We start from the raw sequence: 21,187 nt of genomic DNA, 5'->3' as shown, positions 1-21,187 counted from the left end.
TGATGGCTCCCGGAGCTAATTCCTTGGCTCTAGCTCAGTGTGCTAACCTGGTCTTGATTCAAAACACTTACGACCTTGGTCCCACTCAAGATGCTGAATACATGGGTAGAACTGATTATCTTGGTTCAACTGTATGTCCAACTCACTATGTTAGTAGACGGTACATATGGCATATGCTGTATATTTTTCAATGCAACCATGTGCACCTATTCTGTACATGTTGTAATATTCATATGTTCACACACACAATAAACATACTTGGTCATGATTGGCTTAATAACATTCAACACACCCATGAAACACTCCTTAGTTTCCAAAACCACACACTCAGTCTATGTCCTTTCATCCTATCAGTGTGTGGGGGGGGGGGGGGGGGGGGGGATCATGAAGCTGGGATGGTTGATCAGGGTCAGTCGGGGTAAATGAGGAACCCAGAGAAGGTGCTGTATTTGTTGGTGTTTCCTCCATGGACCTTCCCCCCGTCCAGCTGTACACACACCTCGTCCCCCACGTCCAGATGCAGGATCACACTGTTGGATGCGTAGTCATAGTTCTGGTCCGCATCCTGGGCTATGGCGCTGGCCTTCACCTGTTACACACATGCGTGCACACACAGAGGGCAAGACAGAGGGACAGTTAGGGGAAGGACAGAACAGACAGAGCAAATGGCATGGCTTGAAATACAGTTAAAACCATCAAGGTTATAGCTTTAAAATAGGCAATTGTAACAGTAACTTAATTCATGCATGTGTGTCTACGTGTCCACATGAGTAAACCCAATTAAATGTGTTAACAAACAAGTAATGATCCACTGCCTGCGGGTCAATACAGACTGAGCTCCTTAACAGCATGCAAATGAGAATCTGTCTGACGCTCAGGCTGGGCCTGACACAGCCGATGCGCTCCAAATGGCACCCTATTCCCTGCACACATTTTGACCACAGTTATACTTGCCTTGATCAAACGCCGTGCACTATAAAGGGAATAGGTTGCCATTTGAGACGCAAGCAGCCAGTCAATACCATGCATATTGAGCTCTGCTACTAGCACTAGGCTAGCATCATAAAGCAACAGGGCCCGGTTTCCCAAAAGCATCTTAAGGCTAAGTCCATTGTTAGAACCTTGGTAGGTGCATCGTAAAATCTTCTAGCTGTTTCCCAAAAGCATTGTTAATAACGTGGCATGTGAAAACACTCGTAATCTAACGCATTCCTCCGGCCACTCGTAGAACAGCTAAACATTGTTAATAACGTGGCATGTGAAAACACTCGTAATCTAACGCATTCCTCCGGCCACTCGTAGAACAGCTAAGTGCGTCGTTATGATGTTTTCTTTGCCCTTCCACTTCACTTTATACACAGAAGATCTCCGCTAAACATAGAATCACATCTCTGTCACCACTGATAACTTCAGAACAAAGTTGACTAGAAATACAAAGCTGCCAATGTCTTTCAATTGATACAAACCAGGGACTTATAAAAAATGCTTCAAATTAAAACCGAGATGACTGCATTAAAATATAAATACAGTAGGCTATAGGCCTATTTCAATTATATTGAAATACATTTCATGTTCAATCAAATGTGTTCTATTTTGCTACTTGTAGGCTACTGTCCATAGGCTAATTATATTTCATGATGTATGGCCTAACATGTGCGCAATGATGTGCCAAATCTTTATTCAGTGCATTACTATATAGGGTAAGGATTAGAATCAGGCCCCCAGTGTCTGGTCTGGAGCGTGAAGTCACGAGCTCTGCTGGTTGCCTACTGTGTAGCAACCTCGCGGTGCCAAAAGCCAAGGTCTGCCCAAGAAAGCCTATGTAAATTACGATCGCCAGAACAGCCAAACAAAAACATTTTGGAAGGCCGTTTTGGGTTCTAAAACGTGTTTATTGTGATCAAGGTCGATCCCCACAGTAAATTATTTTAAAGTTCGCTACAAATTTAGATATTCAATTTAATAGTGATCCAGAGCATTGGGCCAGTAACCGAAAGGTTGCTGGATTGAATCCCTGAGCAGACAAGGTAAAAATCTGTCATTCTGCACCTGAGCAAGGCAGTTAACCCACTGTTCCCCGGGCGCCAAAGACGTGGATGTCGATTTAGGCAGCCCCCCGCACCTCTCTGATTCAGAGGGGTTGGGTTAAATGGGTTAAATGTGGAAGACATATTTGAGTAGAAGGCATTCAGTTGTACAACTGACTAGGTATGCCCCTTTCCCTTTCCATTCCGACTACTACATTGTCGTCACACAGGACCACGCGCTGACACAGACCAATCATGGGCCGACAGGCTTCGTGGAGGCTCTCGCCCTCATGCACGCTCTTTGCAAGTGCACCTAAGGGGGTGTGATGTACTCATACATTTACTCTCTCAGGCAGGAAGAAAATTACTACATTGACTATGATCCTTTGCTACTTACGGCCACTTTCACCATGATCCCTAGCGATTTTTTGGTGCCATTCAGCCCTATTCAGAAATATGGCGCCCTTAAAATTCAAATACTTCTGGTTTCATGTGCCATCGGGAGTTTTCCATAGTGTAATGACTTGTAATACCTTCCCTTGCCAAGCAGTATAGAGGGAGAGACCTTAGTAGAACTAAGTACCTTCTCCCGCCAAAACTCCTACCTCCCCTAAATTTCTGAATTAAGCAACATTTCTATTTTTGAGACTAAAAGAACCCTCATGTCGAATTCGTTTTGATGTTGTGACGTCTTTCACGGTAGAACCACATAACTGTATCTGTTTGTCTACACTTCTCATTTATGAGGTTTGCATCTGAATGTTGTATCAAATGAATGATTAAGTATCAGAATACTTTTGAGAAAATAGAAATGTGATTTTAGTCTTCTAAATGAGAAAATGTTTTTTCATGTAAAGTTTATCAAGTCAGTAACCACTCCCACGTGAGCACAGAGATTATGCAAAACGCAATGGAAGCCCTTTTCCCCAAAGTGTTTAAAAGGACGCGCTGAAGAATTTAAATAAAGACCAGTTACGTGCAGCACCAGCTGAATACGTTACAAATGGTTCAGAAATCTACCACTCCATAGACCATGCAGACTAAGGCGTAAAACTACAACTCCAACCAAAGGACAAGACCAGAGAACGTGAGGACGCTGGTCCCCACGTTGAAATGGTTACCACTCTATAGACCAAGCATACTGACGTGTAAGGCCAATGTTGCAAAATGGTTATAAACTCTGAAACTATCGATCACTACAGAAGAAGCAAATCCTAGACTTCACGTTATCAATCTGTAGATGGAAACGTACGTAGCCTAGGACGAGAACACCGACAACCTCTGAAGCATTTAAGGACATGGTGATCTCTGGTGGCCGAAGCAGAGTCGTACACCCAACATCTCCGTGACCAAAGGATTTAGACAATCAAGGACAGCTCAATCGTAAATACATAAATTGCATTCTCTTTTCTGAATGAGTGGCTATTAGATTAAAGATTTGGTATGTTCGTGAGCGTAGCTTCCCAAAGTCCAATAGAGTAACTCCTTTGTCTCCCTTCCCCCCTCCTCTCTCTGAATTCACCACCGTGTTATAACCAAACTGTCCTGTTTTGTTAGTCTTCTAGAGACTATTTACTGTATAATGTTAGTGTGTATTTGTGTATTCTGTAATTGTTTAATTAGTTCGTAAATAAATAATTGAGCCAATTTGTGTATAGCTGATTCATCAATAAAGTAGGGTTCGTGCAGACTACAAGAAATGATGACGTTCAGAATGACTGATGAGGTAATAATACATTAATAAGTGACTGTAATCGATAAGATATGAAAATATCTGAAGAGAGTTAAATTCGGGAAATAGTAACTCTTTAAACAACATTTTCCCGTGGTGCCCCGACTTCTTACTTAATTAATGTTTACATGATAAGTTTAATCACGTAATAATATTAACACCTAGAGAATTGATTAGATATAACAGTCTTCACATTAATGAAAAGTCACGTCACGACTATAGGAATCCGTGGATGACGTCAGCGCTATCACTATCTACTGGTTTTAATGTCTATGGTTAGAATAAACCTCCTCAATATTTGCAGCCATAGGTTAGAATATCTTTCTAGGAGCTGATCCGTCGTCAGAATTGTGGAACAATTCTAACGTTAAAGTAAGATTTGAAATAGAGAAAGCTGATCCGAGGGCAGCATTGCCTTTCTTTCGATCCTATCAGTATCAACACATTCCTCAAGGACTTGCGCACGTTCCCTCTGCATGGTGTTTTGGGAAACGTATGTTACATCTTCAGCCATTGTAGGAAAGATGCATCGTTAAACACTCGTAAGCCTAAGTTCCATCGTTATTGGGAAACCGTACCCAGGTCAATAGCTGGTGGTGGAAGATACTGTTGCTGTTTCTGGATCTAACTGCCTGAATGGATGACTTCCAACCCCATAGACTACCCATTGTCCCATGTGAACCTCTTCTTCATCTATTCTACACTAACCAATCAGCCTTCTGCTTCATTACACATGCCTGAGTGCCCCATACACAGCTACAGCAGCTCTTTGATGACCAATAACAGTGTGTGCGTGGGGGGGGTTAATGGACAATAAAGTAAATATTATCTTATAATCACAGTCTTAAAAAAAAGAGAGGAGTGAGTATATAAGATTTATATCTCAACTCTGTAGTCATATGTCTGTCTGGCATCAGTGGCCTAACTGTCCTTGGATCTATCAGGCTCCATGTCCAGGCAGCCACGGCTCTGAGCACAGACCACTCAATCGCTGTCAGCTCTCCAGACAACCGACGCACATCTCCAAGACACAGCACCACACGACAGGCTCAGAATATGATCTGCAGCTCAACTAACATGACTCTCAATCCCACCACTGTACTGTGTCATTGGTAACACTTGACTTAAGGCTGAGAGGTATAATAATGCTTTATAAGCACGTATGAGCCCTTATGTCCTTCTCCACAACAAGCGGTATTATGATATCTATATGCTAAACTTAGGAAAAAATGGGCTCTTTGGCTGTCCCCATAGGAGAACCCTTTGAAGACCCCTTTTTGGTTGCAGGTAGAACCCTTTTGGGTTCCATGTAGAACACTTTCTACAGAAGGTTCTACATGGAACACAAAATGGTTCTCTATGGGGACAGCTGTGGAACCCTTTTGCAACCCTTTTTTCTAAGAGTGTACATATCTGGCTAATCATTAGTAAGTAAGCCTTGTCTGAGCCAGAATGGCCCATAGGGCCTTACCCCCAATCCATCTCCTTAATGCTGAGTTTCAAGAAGAGAGGCATCGGGTCCCATTTTAGAGTCCTTATTATGACTCAACCGGGGATTGAAGCCCAAACCTTCCAATCTCAGGACAGACACTAACAAGAGAACACTGGCCCCACATTCTGTACAAGGCATACTCAACAGAAATTTACCAGATGCTCTCATCCAGAGCAATTTACAGGAGCAATTAGGGTTAAGTTCCTTGCTCAAGGGCACGATGGACATATTTTTCACCTAGTCAGCTTAGGGATTCAAACCAGCAACCTTTCAGTTACTGGCCCAACACTCTTAACCGCTAGGCTCCCGGCAGATCATGCCGGCTTGTTTGTCAATTTTTTTGTTGCACCATCTATGCTCAGTGGGCAGTCAGAGGAATAGAATAAAGGAAGGATAGTCCTACAGTGAGCCAGGGGAATGGAGGACGAAAGAAAAAGAACATGACAGAGACGCACCACTTAGAAAAAACATGACAGTAAAAGGATGGCAAAATAAGACACGTTGGTTGACAGAGAGAGAGAGAGAAAGAAATCAGGGAATGAGAGGAGAGGAATATAGATGTGTGGGCTGAGGGACGAGGCAATAGGGAGATGGGTGGTGTGAGGGCCAGACTGAGATCACACCACAAGACAGATGTATAGACAAGACATGCAACATGTCTTGATGGCCAGAGAAGTGAACAAAGCATTAGAGAGAGAAAAAGAGAATGGGTTTAGACCAGGGCTCTCCAACCCTGTTCCTGGAGAGCTACCATCCTGTAGGTTTTTGATCCAACCTTAGTCTAGCGCACCTGATTCTAATAATTAGCTGGTTGATAAACTGAATCAGGTTAGTTACAACTGGGGTTGGAGCGAAAACCTACAGGAGTGTAGCTGTGCAGGAACAGGGTTGGAGACCCCTGGTCTAAACCATGCCAATGTCTGTTTGAGTTAAGTGAAATCAGTATACTAATTAATGAATCATGTGACGTGATTTATCCAGGGGATATTTCCCATGTTAACTCCACCTGTATGTGTCTGTGTTAGTGGTAGTTTTCCTCATTGCTGTTAGGGGACATTACATGTGGTTGGAGCTAGAGGTTATGGGGGTGACATAGTGACAGCAGTTTTTCCCCTGCCCTTGCCATCAAAAGTAATAGAGATTTGGTATTTAACGTTCCACCACGTTTGCAATGGTCTTGTCTATACTAATGCAGCTATGCTTTATAATGTGTCACAGAGGGGTAATATGTCATGCTATACTTCTTAAACACATCATCTCCCCTAACCTCTCATTAACTTTGTGGTGGTGCTATCGTTAATCTATTCATTTATAGTCCCGCGCGGACGATCTGTACATCATCTGGAAATAATGGGCAAAGTGGTAGGGACCTCAATACAATGTGCAATATGGACATACTGCCTTCATTCCCTCTGATTGAAGCTATCCCTGGGTCTTTTTAATCTTTAATCCCGTAATCTTTTAATAGATCACCTGAAAGGTCAAGTGATTTCATACGGCCGTGTTAAAATGTCAGGCCCCTGGCCCATTCTGTAATGACCAGCACCTGTATTAACTCCAAGTGACATGGATTGCTTCCCAAATGGCATCTTATTCCCTACATAGTGCATTACTTTGACCAGAGCCCTAATGGACTCTGGTCAAAAGAAGTGCACTAAATGGGGAATAGGATGCCATTTGGGGCACAAACATGGGTATGGTAGAGCTGCTGAAATATAATATAATTAGCCTTCAGAGTACTATAACGAAGGAAGCTCTGGCTCTGCCTCTGTACGGTGCCTGACTCTTTGAAGAAGTGATGTTTGGGACTTCAAGGCAACCAATAAAAGAGTTCATGATTATGTAATATAAATCTCTCAAAATAGAGATCTTTTGATCCTTCACGCCAGAGTAATTAGTGATCAGGTATGTACACAGTAAAGGCCTGTTCACCCCGCTACCATCTAAAAGGCGGAGACAGTAAAGGTGCATCAAAGCTAAGAGCGAGAGACTGATAAACAGCTTTTATCTCCAGGCCATCAGACTGTTGAACAGTCACCACTAGCCGGCCTCTACCCAGCCCAGTACCCTGCCCTGAACCGTAGACACTGCTGCCCTATGTAAATAGTATCATTGAACACTGGTCAGTTTAATAATGTTTACATATTGTTTTACCCACTTTAAATTTAAGCTAAGTACACAAAACATTAGGAACACCTGTTCTTTCCATGACATAGACTGATGAGGTGAATCCAGGTGAAAGCTATGAACCCTTATTGATATCACTTGTGAAATATACTTGAATCAGTGTAGATGAAGGGGAGGAGACAGGTTAAAGAAGGGTCTGTAAGCCTTGAGGTTGTTCTGAGGGCAAAAGGGGGTGCAACTCAATATGAGGAAAATGTTCTTAATGTTTTGTTTACTCAATGTATATACTGTATTCTACTCATGGTTCATCCTATATAACTACTGCTGTACACATCTTTTATATGTATATACAGTCCATACTGTCTATACACATCATTATATATATAAACTGTATATACAGTGCATTCGGAAAGTATTCAGACCCCTTGACTTTTTCCACATTTTGTTACATTACAGCCTTATTCTAAAATGGATTAAATAAAATAAAAACACAAAATACCCCATACTGAAATTTTTGCACACTTGAAATACTTTATTTACATAAGTATTCAGAGCCTTTGCTATGAGTTTGAGATTGACTGAGTTTTTTGGTAATGGGGTTACTCCCTATGCACCTGCCAATGTTAATCTATTGAATATATTAGCAACCAGACAGGAAACAGTGCTAAAGTTTTTTCCCATTGATAACCTGAATGACAATGAACCTGACTCTCGCCCTGAGGACATGACAAGGGAAAATACATATTTTAAGAGGAAAAGCGCGTTTTTACCACCCGAAAGAAATCCCTCTCTTGAAACATATTGCCGCCTAGTTGAGAAAGATGTACATAATCTCCTGGCTAAGAATAAATAATACAAGTTATTCCACAATATGTCCAAAGCAGAGAAAGAATATATTATGGAACTCTTATGGAACTGAAAAAGCATTATCAAACCTGCCGACAAAGGAGGTGCAATAGTGATACTAAATGCAGTAGACTATGAAAAGGAAATTCTGAGACAACTTAGTGGTGATGAATTTTACAAAAGACTCCCAAAGGACCCTACTAATCAATTCAAGTCTCTGATCCATTATAAATTGTCAAAAATGTGTAATGAAGGGGAAATTACAAAGACAGAATATGAGTTTATGAAAGTTGACTTATTAATTGCATTGTGGACTTGGCTGAACTTGTACTAACCTCCAACTATTTTATCTTCAGAGGAGACTTTTTCCTCCACACCAAAGGGACAGTGACAGGGAGCACTATGGCTCCTCATTATGCTAACCTATATCTAGGAATGTTTGAAAAACAGGTGATGTTGAATCCAGACCTTAACCCATTTCTCTTCAACATTCTCCTAATTCGGAGATGTTTGGATGACATTTCCGTGATCTATATTAGGCACCCAGGAAGAACTTTTGGAATTCCATGCTTATCTAAACTCTATGAATGAACACCTTCACTTCACCAATAACTATGACCTATCACAAATCAGTCTTCTTGATGTGATGGTTATTAAGGACAAAACCTCCCTCTCTACAGATCTCTATAGGGGAAAGGGGGATACCTAGTCAGTTGTACAACTGAATGCCTTCAACTGAAATGTGTCTTCCGCATTTAACCCAACCCCTCTGAATCAGAGAGGTGCGGGGGGCTGCCTTAATCGACATCCACGTCTTCGGGCGCCCGGGGAACAGTGGGTTAACTGCTTTGCTCAGGTGCAGAACGACAGATTTTTACCTTGTCTGCTCGGGGATTCGATCCAGCAACCTTTCGGTTACTGGCCCAACGCTCTAACCACTAGGAAACCTACGTACAGGAATACTCTCCTTAGAGGTCAGCTTTCATCCATGTCCACTTATTAAAAGTCTCCCTATAAGTCAATTCAGTCATATCAGAAGAATATGCAGTTCTGATGCTTCTTATCAGGAACAGACCACGGACCTCACGCAAAGGTTTAAGCAAAGGGGGTACAACGACAATTGGGTAAAACATGCCAATGATCGTTTTGAAGGACTAACACAGTTGGAAAGCCTTCAACCAAAAGTCAAAGAAATAGCAGAACATGTCCCATCATGCATTACCCAATTCTCACCATTGGGGAAGGCATTTAAGGACATTATCAGGAAGCACTGGTACATTATTGATACTGACCCACAATTGAAACACATTTTTAAATATCCCCCACGTATGGTTTTTAAAAGACCCCCAAATGTGAGAGATATTGTGGTTAAATCTGATTACCCACCAGAGAAAAGGGAAACTTTCTTGGACAAGGTTCCGGAAGGTAATTACAATGTGGCCAATGTTCTCAATGCAGCTTACCCACCCCCGCACAGGAGAACGATTTAAGATCAAGGGCCTGATTACCACCACTGTTATTTACATGTTGAAATGTCCTTGTGGTCTGTCTTACATAGGGAAAACCCATAGAAGCCTTAAGACACGGATCAGTGAGCACCGCAACAAGTGAGACAAAAAATCTGGTTGCTGTTCATTTTGTACAAGCTGGACATCCTATTAGTTCTCTGATATACATTGGAATAGAAATGGTAAAGATGTCACGCAGGGAAGGGGACATTGAGAGGAAACTTCTTCAAAGGGAATCTTTCTGGATCCACAGGCTGAACACACTGTCTCCTCTTGGCCTTAACGAGGAGTTTGACTTGAAACCGTTTTTATAGTTTCAGTATGTCTAAATTGTGTTTGTTTTTTATCCTAATTTAATATTGTATGTGTCTGTATATTACTGTAAATATTGAGCACGTTCCCTGTGTATGATCATATATTTTGATACATTGAATGTTAATATTGGGAAACTATGTTATACATTTTTCTTACCTCCTGTTTTAGGAAGTGATGTCACTGAGTACTGCCCCTATATATAGGACCTTCGACCCCCACCTGGGACATTGATGCCTGATGAAGACCTAAGGGTCGAAACTTTGTCGTAAATAAATATAATCTGGGAGCATTGTTATGAATTTTATGAATAATGACTAAATTATGTATACATTTAACGTAGAACTATAACTAACAGAATTCTACCCTGTCACTGTATGATTGTATGATATTTATTAGAATCATAAATCTATACATCTGATGTGTGTAGTTTTAGTCAGAATTAGAACAAGGACTTTTTGTTCCTTTTTAGTATGTAAGCAGGGTGCAAGTGTGAAACAAATGATAAGAGGAGCTATCGACAGACAAGCTCTACTACTGTGTTCCTTTCAGGACATTCTGTCCCCACCCAGGGAGGGGAGAGACCTTGGGCTTGTAGTAGATTGTATAACAGGTGGCAGACAATGTATGAGAAGGAGAAGACTTGTGAACTATATTGTTATTGTCTTAGAGGAGGAGGGACAGTTATGATGAAATGAGAGGTATATAAACCAATGTACATGAAAGGATGGTTAGAGCTCTCGTAAATAAACATTCTGACTATTGTAGACTGGCATCTGTCTGTTTTCATTTCTATCAGTATCCTACAAATCCTGATATAGCAGATTGAGTAGTTTAATTGAATTGGTTAATGAACATGAGAACATAATTCTCTTGACAAGCATGAGCAGCAGTGGGCGGCGTTTTCCTTTCTGTTTTCCACAAATTAAAATGATTGGACAGGATTCGGAAAAGCACACACCTGTCTACATAAGGTCACACAGTTGACAATGCATGTCAGAGCAAAAACCAAGCTATGAGGTTAAAGGAATTGTCCGTAGAGCTCCGAGACAGGATTGTGTCGAGGCACAGATCGGGGGAAGGGTACCAAAACATTTCTGCAGCATTGAAGGTCCCCAAGAACACAGTGGCCTGTATCATTCTTGAATGGAAGAAGTTTGGAACCACCAAGACTCTTCATAGAGCCTTCTTCGAGGGAGAAGGGCCTTGGTCAGGGAGGTGACCAAGAACCCAATGGTCACTCTGACAGAGCTTCACTGTGGAGATGGGAGAACCTTCCAGAAGGACAACCATCTCTGCAGCACTCCATCAATCAGGCCTTTATGAGTGGCCAGACGGAAGAAACTCCTAGGTAAAAGGCACGTGAAAGCCCGCTTGGAGTTTGCCAAAAGAGTCTCTGGTCTGATGAAACCAAGATTGAACTCTTTGGCCTGAATTCCAAGCGTCACGTCTGGAGGAAACCTGACCCGTACCCATACGGTTAAGCACGGTGGTGGCAACATCATGCTGTGTGGATGTTTTTCAGCAGCAAGGACTGGGAGACTAGTAAGGATCGAGGGAAAAATGAACGGAGCAAAGTACAGAGAGATCCTTGATGAAAACCTGCTCCAGAGTGCTCAGGACGTCAGACTGGGGCAAAGGTTCACCTTCCAACAGGACAACGATCCTAAGCACAGAGCCAGACAACGTAGGAGTGGCTTCGGAACAAGTCTCTGAATGTCCTTGAGTGGCCCAGCAAGAGCCAGTACTTGAACACTATCGAACATCTCTGGAGAGACCTGAAAATAGCTGTGTAGCAACGCTCCCCATCCAACCTGACAGAGCTTGAGAGAATCTGCAGAGATGAATGGGAGAAACTCCCCAAATACAGGTGTGCCAAGCTTGTAGCGTCATATCCAAGAAGACTCAAGGCTGTAATTACTGACAATGGTGCTTCAACAAAGTAATGAGTAAAGGATATGAATACTAATGTTGAGTTGAGTTTATTTTATTTTTACAGGGACAGTGCACATTAATCAACGTTTCAGTTAAAGTGTCGGTTTTAGCCAGCTGGCTAATTTTCAACCGCAGTTCCTGGGCAGGTTATTAAAAACAATTACAATATAGACAATCATTGAGCAGTGAGTGTCACGCCCTGACCTTCGTTATCTATGTTTTCTTTATTATTTTGGTTAGGTCAGGGTGTGACTAGGGTGGGTATGCAAGTTTTGTCTTGTCTAGGGCTTTTGTATATCTAGGGGTTTTGTAGGTCTAGGTATACATACAGTGGGGAGAACAAGTATTTGATACACTGCTGATTTTGCAGGTTTTCCTACTTACAAAGCATGTAGAGGTCTGTCATTTTTATCATAGGTACACTTCAACTGTGAGAGACGGAATCTAAAAATAAAAAAAATCCAGAAAATCACATTGTATGATTTTTAAGTAATTAATTTGCATTTTATTGCATGACATAAGTATTTGATACATCAGAAAAGCAGAACTTAATATTTGGTACAGAAACCTTTGTTTGCAATTACAGAGATCATATGTTTCCTGTAGTTCTTGACCAGGTTTGCACACACTGCAGCAGGGATTTTGGCCCACTCCTCCATACAGACCTTCTCCAGATCCTTCAGGCTGTCGCTGGGCAATACGGTCTTTCAGCTCCCTCCAAAGATTTTCTATTGGGTTCAGGTCTGGAGACTGGCTAGGCCACTCCAGGACCTTGAGATGCTTCTTACGGAGCCACTCCTTAGTTGCCCTGGCTGTGTGTTTCGGGTCGTTGTCATGCTGGAAGAACCAGCCACGACCCATCTTCAATGCTCTTACTGAGGGAAGGAGGTTGTTGGCCAAGATCTTGCGATACATGGCCCCATCCATCCTCCCCTCAATACAGTGCAGTCGTCCTGTCCCCTTTGCAGAAAAGCATCCCCAAAGAATGATGTTTCCACCTCCATGCTTCACGGTTGGGATGGTGTTCTTGGGGTTGTACTCATCCTTCTTCCTCCAAACACGGCGAGTGGAGTTTAGACCAAAAAGCTCTATTTTTGTCTCATCAGACCACATGACCTTCTCCCATTCCTCCTCTGGATCATCCAGATGGTCATTGGCAAACTTCAGATGTGCCTGGACATGCGCTGGCTTGAGCAGGGAGACCTTGCGTTGCCCTGCAGGATTTTAATCCATGACGGCGTAGTGTGTTACTAATGGTTTTCTTTGAGACTGTGGTCCCAGCTCTCTTCAGGTCCTGCCGTGAAGTTCTGGGCTGATCCATCACCTTCCTCATGATCATTGATGCCCCACGAGGTGAGATCTTGCATGGAGCCCCAGACCGAGGGTGATTGACCGTGATCTTGAACTTCTTCCATTTTCTAAAATTACGCCAACAGTTATTGCCTTCTCACCAAGCTGCTTCCCTATTGTCCTGTAGCCCATCCCAGCCAAGTGCAGGTCTACAATTTTATCCCTGATGTCCTTACACAGCTCTCTGGTCTTGGCCATTGTGGAGAGGTTGGAGTCTGTTTGATTGAGTGTGTGGACAGGTGTCTTTTATACAGGTAACGAGTTCAAACAGGTGCAGTTAATACAGGTAATGAGTGGAGAACAGGAGGGCTTCTTAAAGAAAAACTAACAGGTCTGTGAGAGCCGGAATTCTTACTGGTTGGTAGGTGATCAAATACTTATGTCATGCAATAAAATGCAAATTAATTACTTAAAAATCATACAATGTGATTTTCTGGATTTTTGTTTTAGATTCCGTCTCTCACAGTTGAAGTGTACCTATGATAAAAATTACAGACCTCTACATGCTTTGTAAGTAGGAAAACCTGCAAAATCGGCAGTGTATCAAATACTTGTTCTCCCCACTGTATGTCTATGGTGGCCTGATATGGTTCCCAATCAGAGGCAGCTGTTTATCGTTGTCTCTGATTGGGGACCATATTTAGGTAGCCATTTTCCCTTGGGTATTGGTGGGTTCTTGTCTATGTGTAGTTGCCTGTCAGCACTCTTTTGTATAGCTTCACGGTTCGTTTTGTTATTTTGTTAGTTTTGTTCAGTGTTCATTCTTATAATAAAGAAGAATGTACGCATTCCACGCTGCGCCTTGGTCTCCTCCTTTTGACGGCCGTGACAGTGAGCACACGCAGAGCAACATAGGACAAGCAAGACATAGCATACAGACAGAGCAACATAGAACATGGAAATGTGATATTTCATTATTTAATTTTTTATACATTTGCAAACAATTAGGAAAACCTGTTTTTGCTTTGTCGTTATGGGGTTTTGTGTGTGGATTGTTGAGGGGAAAAAAGCAATTTATCAATTTTAAAATAAGGCTGTAACATAGCAAAATGTGGAATATGTCAACGGGTCTGAATACTTTCCGAATGCACTGTATGTACAGTACCAGTCAAAAGTTTGACTCATTCAAAAGTTTGACTCATTCAAGGGTTTTTCTTTATTTTGACTAATTTTTACATTGTAGAATAATAGTGAAGACATCAAAACTATGAAATAACACATATGGAATCATGTCGTAACCAAAAAAGTGTTAAACAAATCAAAATATATTTTCTATTTTAGATTCTTCCAAGTAACCACCCTTTACCTTGATGACAGCTTTGCACACACTTGGCATTCTCTCAACCAGCTTCGTGAGGTAGTCACCTGGAATGTATTTAAATTAACAGGTGTGCTTTGTTGAAAGTTAATTTGTGGAATTTCTTTCCTTCTTTCTTTCTAATGTGTTTGAGCCAATCAGTTGTGTTGTGACAACAGAAGATAGCCCTATTTGGTAAAAGACCAAGTCCATATTATGGCAAGAACAGCTCAAATAAGCAAAAAGAAATGACAATCCATCATTATTTTAAGACATGAAGGTTAGTCAATCCGGAAAATTTCAAGAACTTTGAAAGTTTCATCAAATGCAGTCACAAAAACCATCAAGCGCTATGATGAAACTGGCTCTCATGAGGACTGCCACAGGAAAGGAAGACCCAGAGTTACCTCTGCTGCAGAAGATAAGTTCATTAGAGTTAACTGCACCTCAGATTGCAGCCAAAATAAATGTTTCACAGAGTTCAAGTAACAGACACATCTCAACATCAACTGTTCAGAGGAGACTGTGTGAATCAGGCCTTCATGGTCGAATTGCTGCAAAGAAACCACTACTAAAGGACACCAATAATAAGAAGAGACTTGCTTGGGCCAAGAAACACGAGCAATGGATATTAGACCAGTGGAAATCTGTCCTTTGGTCTGATAAATCCAAATGTCAGATTTTTGGTTCCAACCGCAGTGTCTTTCTGAGACGCAGAGTAGGTGAACGGATGTGTGGTTCCCACCGTGAAGCATGGAGGAGGTGGTGTGATGGTGTGGGGGTGCTTTGCTGATGACACTGTCAGTGATTTATTTAGAATTCAAGGCACACTTAACCAGCATGGCTACCACAGCATTCTGCAGCGATACGCCATCCCATCTGGTTTGCGTTTAGTGGGACTATTGATGAGGAAAACAATTAATTTAATCCGTTTTAGAATAAGGCTGTAACATAACATAATGTGGAAAAAGGAAAAGGGTCTGAATACTTTCCGAATGCACATTTATCTGCAAATCTGTGTACGCAGCCAATAAACTTTGATTTGATTTTAATTACATATACAGACCTTGTAGTCTAGACTGTTATTGTATAAGACTGTTTATGTAAAACGCCAAAAACAAACTGTGAGAAGAAGAGAAACCTTGACTTATGTTATCAAAATGTACAATTTAGCCCAAAGTATAATATCTTGTAAATTAGATCTTTTGCATATCACAGTAATGCCACTAACATAGTAAACTGTATTTATAAGAAGGTAGCCCATTAGATGTTGTTAGCACTCACCCTCATTCATGTAAAATGCCAACAAAACTCTAGAAAACAATGCAATGCTAAAGTAGCTTGTTTCCCTGTAAAACCCAACCAAGAGTCCTCTTGGGGCAGCAAAAACCTTTTCAATAAATCTTCTATTTCTACTGCTTTCTCCTCACCCCTCTCTCGCTCTCTGCCTGCCTGTCTTGTCTTGCCATGTGCAGCAGAGAGAGAGAGAGAGTCCCCTCTCTTAAGAGCTACTTTTCTATTGGCTTCGCTCTAATAGGTCAGTATATCACAGCCAATGAATCCTGTCAGTTTTATTACCACTGGACCAAGGCACTACAGATAAAAACAAGGCTTTGTATACCCTCACATCTCCCTGCTGGTCTCACAGAATAGCTGTGCTTGATCAGTTTGTTACCCTAGACCCCCCGGCCCTCCTTCACCACCACCCTCCTCCTCTCATCCCTCTGGTCCTTCTGTTTTGTGTTTCTCCTTTTTTCTACCCTTGCCTGACTCTTTCAACACACACGTTCACACATCCCAGGTTGTATATGAAATGACAGTGCAGCTGCCTCCCTCACTCCTTTCCAGGACCGTTTACCACAGACTCTGTGTTGAAAGGGCCAGGCCCAGCCAGACACAGGAAGAGAGACAGCCCCAGGCTCTAGGCTGGCCCCAGGGGCCCCCTTGCTCCTCGCAGCCCCAGGACCAGCTCAGTGTGGCAGCCTCACATGGAGGAGCTCACTCCCCCTCTCCTGGCCATCTCCATCCCCCTGTTTCTCTCTCTCTCTCTCTCTCTCTCTCTCTCTCTCTCTCTCTCTCTCTCTCTCTCTCTCTCTCTCTCTCTCTCTCTCTCTGTCACTCACTCTGTCACTCACTCTGTCACTCTCTCACTCCCTCTCTCTCTCTGCTCTGACTCTCTCTTTCTTGCTCCCACTCAACCCCCACCTCCACATTAATCTCCTTCATAATCCTACCATGCCTCCCTCACAACTGTTTGTCTCTCTGTCATTTCACCATTACCTGCAAAAATAGCAGACCTACGTAAATAATAATTTCACATATTGGAGCAATATTTATACCATAAAAGCCCCTGCACCCAAATACTATGCTTTATACATGCATAATAAATTATGTTAAAAAATCTTACAAAATAATAGACTCATACTGTTGAATGCTCCTTCTTTGAATAATTGGGGAAATCAAAAGTGGCCACATGCCAGCGTTTTTAACTTGAGCTTCCCTCCGACTATATGCCTGAGGGAAAAAAGCACCCCTTCACAGTTTGCCCAAAATAATGAGGAGGATGACATATGCTGGGTGTCAATGGGAAGTCACAGCAACACAGCATCACTGTCATCAGCAACATGAGATGCTAATGTGATATTGGCTTGTCACTACGGACGTCTAGCAGAATGACAAGCTAACCTTTCCAGATGACAATCAATCGTTGTTGTTGTTTTTTTAAATGATCTACGAGAAAACACATTGCTAAGAGCAAATATATATAGCCTATATTACTTTTGTCTATATCATTACCTTGGTCAAAATGGTTATGTTATGGTAACACAAGATAATACCACTCCAGAGGAGTAAATGAATCAATGAATTAATCTGATGGGTTTTTAAACTGTTAACCACCACATTTAGAACCACTACTAACAGCCACATACAGTCGCTGACTCTATAACATGTCTAAGATCTAATAAAGTTATGCCATAGCTCCACACACACACACACACACACACACACACACACACACACACACACACACTTAATCAATCTGCCTTAGAGTGGACACTGGACAGACACACAGGGCTTAGCTGCACCTCTAGCTGGCTGGCTGGATATAGACATGCTTCATGTCCTGTGTGGACTCCGTGACCTGCGTCTCATTTAGAAACAACTACCATACGGACGCTGACCAGAGCATGGAAAATAACTGAGGCATTGATTGATGTCTGGAAACAGAATGTAACTATGTAAATGGTGAGTAAGAAGTAGTTCTAATGTCGCACCACAAACGAGAGAAGCATGGTGGGGGTGTGGGCGTTCACATAGATTTTCAGGATGGAACACATTTTCTCCAAGTTTATATTTTTACTTGATTCATTTCATTATTAGTCAGACCAACTCAATGCCCTTGTGGCTATGAAGAAGTCATTTCCACGACTTTGATATTTTGTGTTTATAACCCTTTAAAGCCACAGCTATAGACAGACACTGTGGGGCGTGTCCCACATGTCACTTTATTCCCTATAGGACACTACTTGAGCCCTATAGGACACTACTTGAGCCCTATAGGACACTACTTGAGCCCTATATGACACTACTTGAGCCCTATAGGACACTACTTGAGCACTATAGGCTGCAGTCAAAAGTGCATTATAGAGATAATAGGTTGCCATTTGGGGGACACAACTTTCTCACAAAGTTGCAATACTGCTGCACCTGCGGCAACAGAAGAAGAGGTCCTTTGACTCTAAAGTCAGGAGGAATACAGCATGTTGGACACAGCGGCCATTTTGTAGATACTGTACCATCACTGATAGGGATATAGCCTCAGGCATAGAGCTCTTCTGCCTCAGGTGTTCAGAATGTAATGCACCGTTTGGAGGGTACGAAGAGTTAACATCAGGTAAATGAAAGATAAGACTTGGACACGAGACAGCATACGGAATTCAACAGGACATTACTTTATTCTTGGTCAGGCAACCACCATCTCAATCAGTTTACGTTACAGAGAGGAATATATAGACACAGGTCAGGCATTACTAATCAATGATCATCAACTCTAATTTTAACTCTTACAAGAATAAGACCATACAGCAAAACAGTAGTGATTCATTTACACCACACTTCTATCTACATACATCTAATCTCTCGCGTGGACAGATGCACGTACCATAACTGGTATCGTAGCATCTGTCAACAGACTGTGGGACGCAACGACTAACAAGGAACATTGTCCTGGTGCGTTGGTTTTTCGTCACTGACCATTTGGACAAATCATGATTTCGCAGGTACTTGCATCTTTCCAATCTCAGAAGAGGAGGGGACATTTGGCCCATAGACTTGCCAGCAACTTGCGGAGAGAGAGAAGGGTCGGGCAACCGCCTTGCTTTCGCCCCTCTTTCTGGTAACTTTTATAACACATCTCCCCACAGGACTTGAGCATCAGACGCAACTAGGCAATATTTTAGTTCTGTGTTTCCGAGATTAAGTAAGCAAAATACATATCCCGACAGACTGTTTTGGAAATTGACTAGGCTGCAGTCGAGGTAATTCGAAAAATCATCTTCTTATATTTTGAGTGGAACATAAACACTGGTATTGTGCTGGATATAATGAATAAGAGGGTAAAAAGTGGTGGTGTCCCTTTAAACCGATTTCTAATATGAGATCTGATCTCTATATAAACTGTTAAAATAAATGGGGCCACCTGATGGTTGTGAGATGGACGTGGGTCTCTGTGACGTTAAATAATTGAATTGAGTGAAACTATAATTTATGGACAATCAATGGACAATGACGAGAGGAGGGAGAGGGGGGTAGGAGTGGAGGAGAGGGGTAGAGAGAGGAGGGTGTAGAGGGTGGTAGAGGCAGGAGAGGGGCATACGGGGGTAGAGCGGAGGCAGAAGTGGGGGGTGGGGGTGGTGTTTCAGGGGATCTAATCTAGGAGTTATGAATGATTTAACAGGGTGATGAAATGACTAGAATGACAATATATCTGATATCGCTAACTGGTAGCCAAATACATTCACTCAGGCTTTGGACATATTTAAAGGACTGAATGCCACATTGCTAAAATAAAGAGTGTGGTGACTGTCTGATTAATTAAGATGAAAACATAGCAGTGTTAAAGTCCTCAAATTAAATCCCTGTGATTTATCCCACACCTCTTATTTTTCTCTCCAATTTTTTGTTCCTCAATCCACCATCAGGCCCTCTATCTTTAATTAGTACCAGGGGAACGAGAGAACAGGGAACGAGGGATGAGTGGATGAGTGGCCTGTCAGTTTCACTTTCATTATTTATTTATCTATCTGACGTGTAAGCTGACTAGTCCACGTTGTGACAGTCTGTATCCCAAATGGCACCCTATTCCCTTTATGGTGCACTACTTTTGATCAGTGCAGGGCCCAAAGGGCTCTGGTCAAAAGTAATGCACTATGTAGGGAATAGGGTGCCATTTGGTACACACTGAAGGACAGACATTTCTCCAGTGCTCCTTAGCATTTACATTTAGGAGATATTTAAGTCCTGGAGTATAATACCAAATGGCACCCTATTTCTATGGGCCCTTTATATAGTGCACTATATAGAGAATAGGGTGCCATTTGGGACACAATTCTGGTATATGATATCGACTAATTTTACTTTCCTTTGGCGAAGACCGGCGGCAGCACACTGCCACTTGTCATTTGGCTACGGCTTATGGGAATACAAATATTAGTAGCTGTGATTTGAAAGTGTAAATGGTGATTTTAAAGCACGACTTCTCTTTAATGAGGGAAAATATTTTCTTAGCTATATTTTGCTGGTGTATTGCTGCGGCCTATAGGTACATGGGAATGTGATGTGAATTGAAAGTGACCGATGTTGTATAGCAAAGGTGAAAGTGAGTCAATTAGTGACTCTGAGGTAATGGTCAGTGGAGATGTGTTGTTCAGACAAACACACATGCACGCACACGCACACTCTCTATCTCTCCTACCTGTCCGTTCTTCTTCAGGTCGGCCCACATGCTGGTCCCGTCTCCACCTCTCATCAGAACATGGTAGGTGAAGTAGTAAATACCTGGTAGAGGACAGGTGAACTTCCCAGTACTAGGCTCATAGTAGTTCCCTACATTGGTCACCACATCATCAAACTTCAACACCTCGCTGCCCTCATGCTGTTTCCTTAGCCCTGCATAGAAGGCAATCTTAGGGCTGTAGAAGGAGGGGACGTAACCATTAGGTCCAGGGCCGGGAGGCCCCTGTGGGCCTGGCTTGCCTGGTTCCCCAGGGGGCCCTGGGTTGCCCGGAGGACCAGAGATCCCAGGGACCCCGCGGTACCCCGTTTTCTTCCGCCCAGGGTAGTCCGGTTGGGGAGACACGGCTGTCAGCTCCTGGCCTGGTTGGGCAGTACTATATGGATCACAGACCATTCTGCAGCTCCCCAGCATCTCATAATGGGTCCCCCCTCCGCCACTTCCTGGGTTAGCTCCTCCACCTTTGGCGGTGTGGACCAATAGAGGGATGGCGATCAGGAGGAGTAGGACCATGGCCACGCCCACGGCGGCTCCGATGACACACTTCC

General features: G+C 42.5%; 1 protein-coding gene across 1 annotated transcript; it reads right to left on the bottom strand.

Annotated features, from left to right (window-relative positions):
* Positions 1-409: 409 nt before the first annotated feature.
* Positions 410-21,152, bottom strand: LOC120060628 (complement C1q-like protein 4). Its single transcript, XM_039010014.1, has 3 exons — positions 21,101-21,152; positions 20,601-21,070; positions 410-589 (listed from the first exon to the last, which is right to left on the bottom strand). Exons 1-3 carry the CDS (start codon positions 21,150-21,152, stop codon positions 410-412), a joined length of 702 nt encoding a protein of 233 aa, XP_038865942.1.
* Positions 21,153-21,187: the final 35 nt, after the last annotated feature.

Source organism: Salvelinus namaycush, chromosome 16, assembly GCF_016432855.1.
Source record: "Salvelinus namaycush isolate Seneca chromosome 16, SaNama_1.0, whole genome shotgun sequence".
Classification (NCBI taxonomy): domain Eukaryota; kingdom Metazoa; phylum Chordata; class Actinopteri; order Salmoniformes; family Salmonidae; genus Salvelinus; species Salvelinus namaycush.
The sequence above is the reverse complement of the archived record's forward strand: the minus strand, read 5'-3'. Positions and strand labels throughout refer to the sequence as shown.

Bases quoted from the DNA above. Each gene is read 5' to 3' on its own strand.
- LOC120060628 (XM_039010014.1), bottom strand. From the start codon at position 21,152: ATGGTCCTACTCCTCCTGATCGCCATCCCTCTATTGGTCCACACCGCC. The intron at 21,071-21,100 runs GTGGAGGAGCTA...GAAGTGGCGGAG, and splicing joins ATTGGTCCACACCGCCAAAG to GGGGGACCCATTATGAGATG. The intron at 590-20,600 runs GTAGGAGAGATA...TGTGTGTAACAG, and splicing joins ACCTGAAGAAGAACGGACAG to GTGAAGGCCAGCGCCATAGC.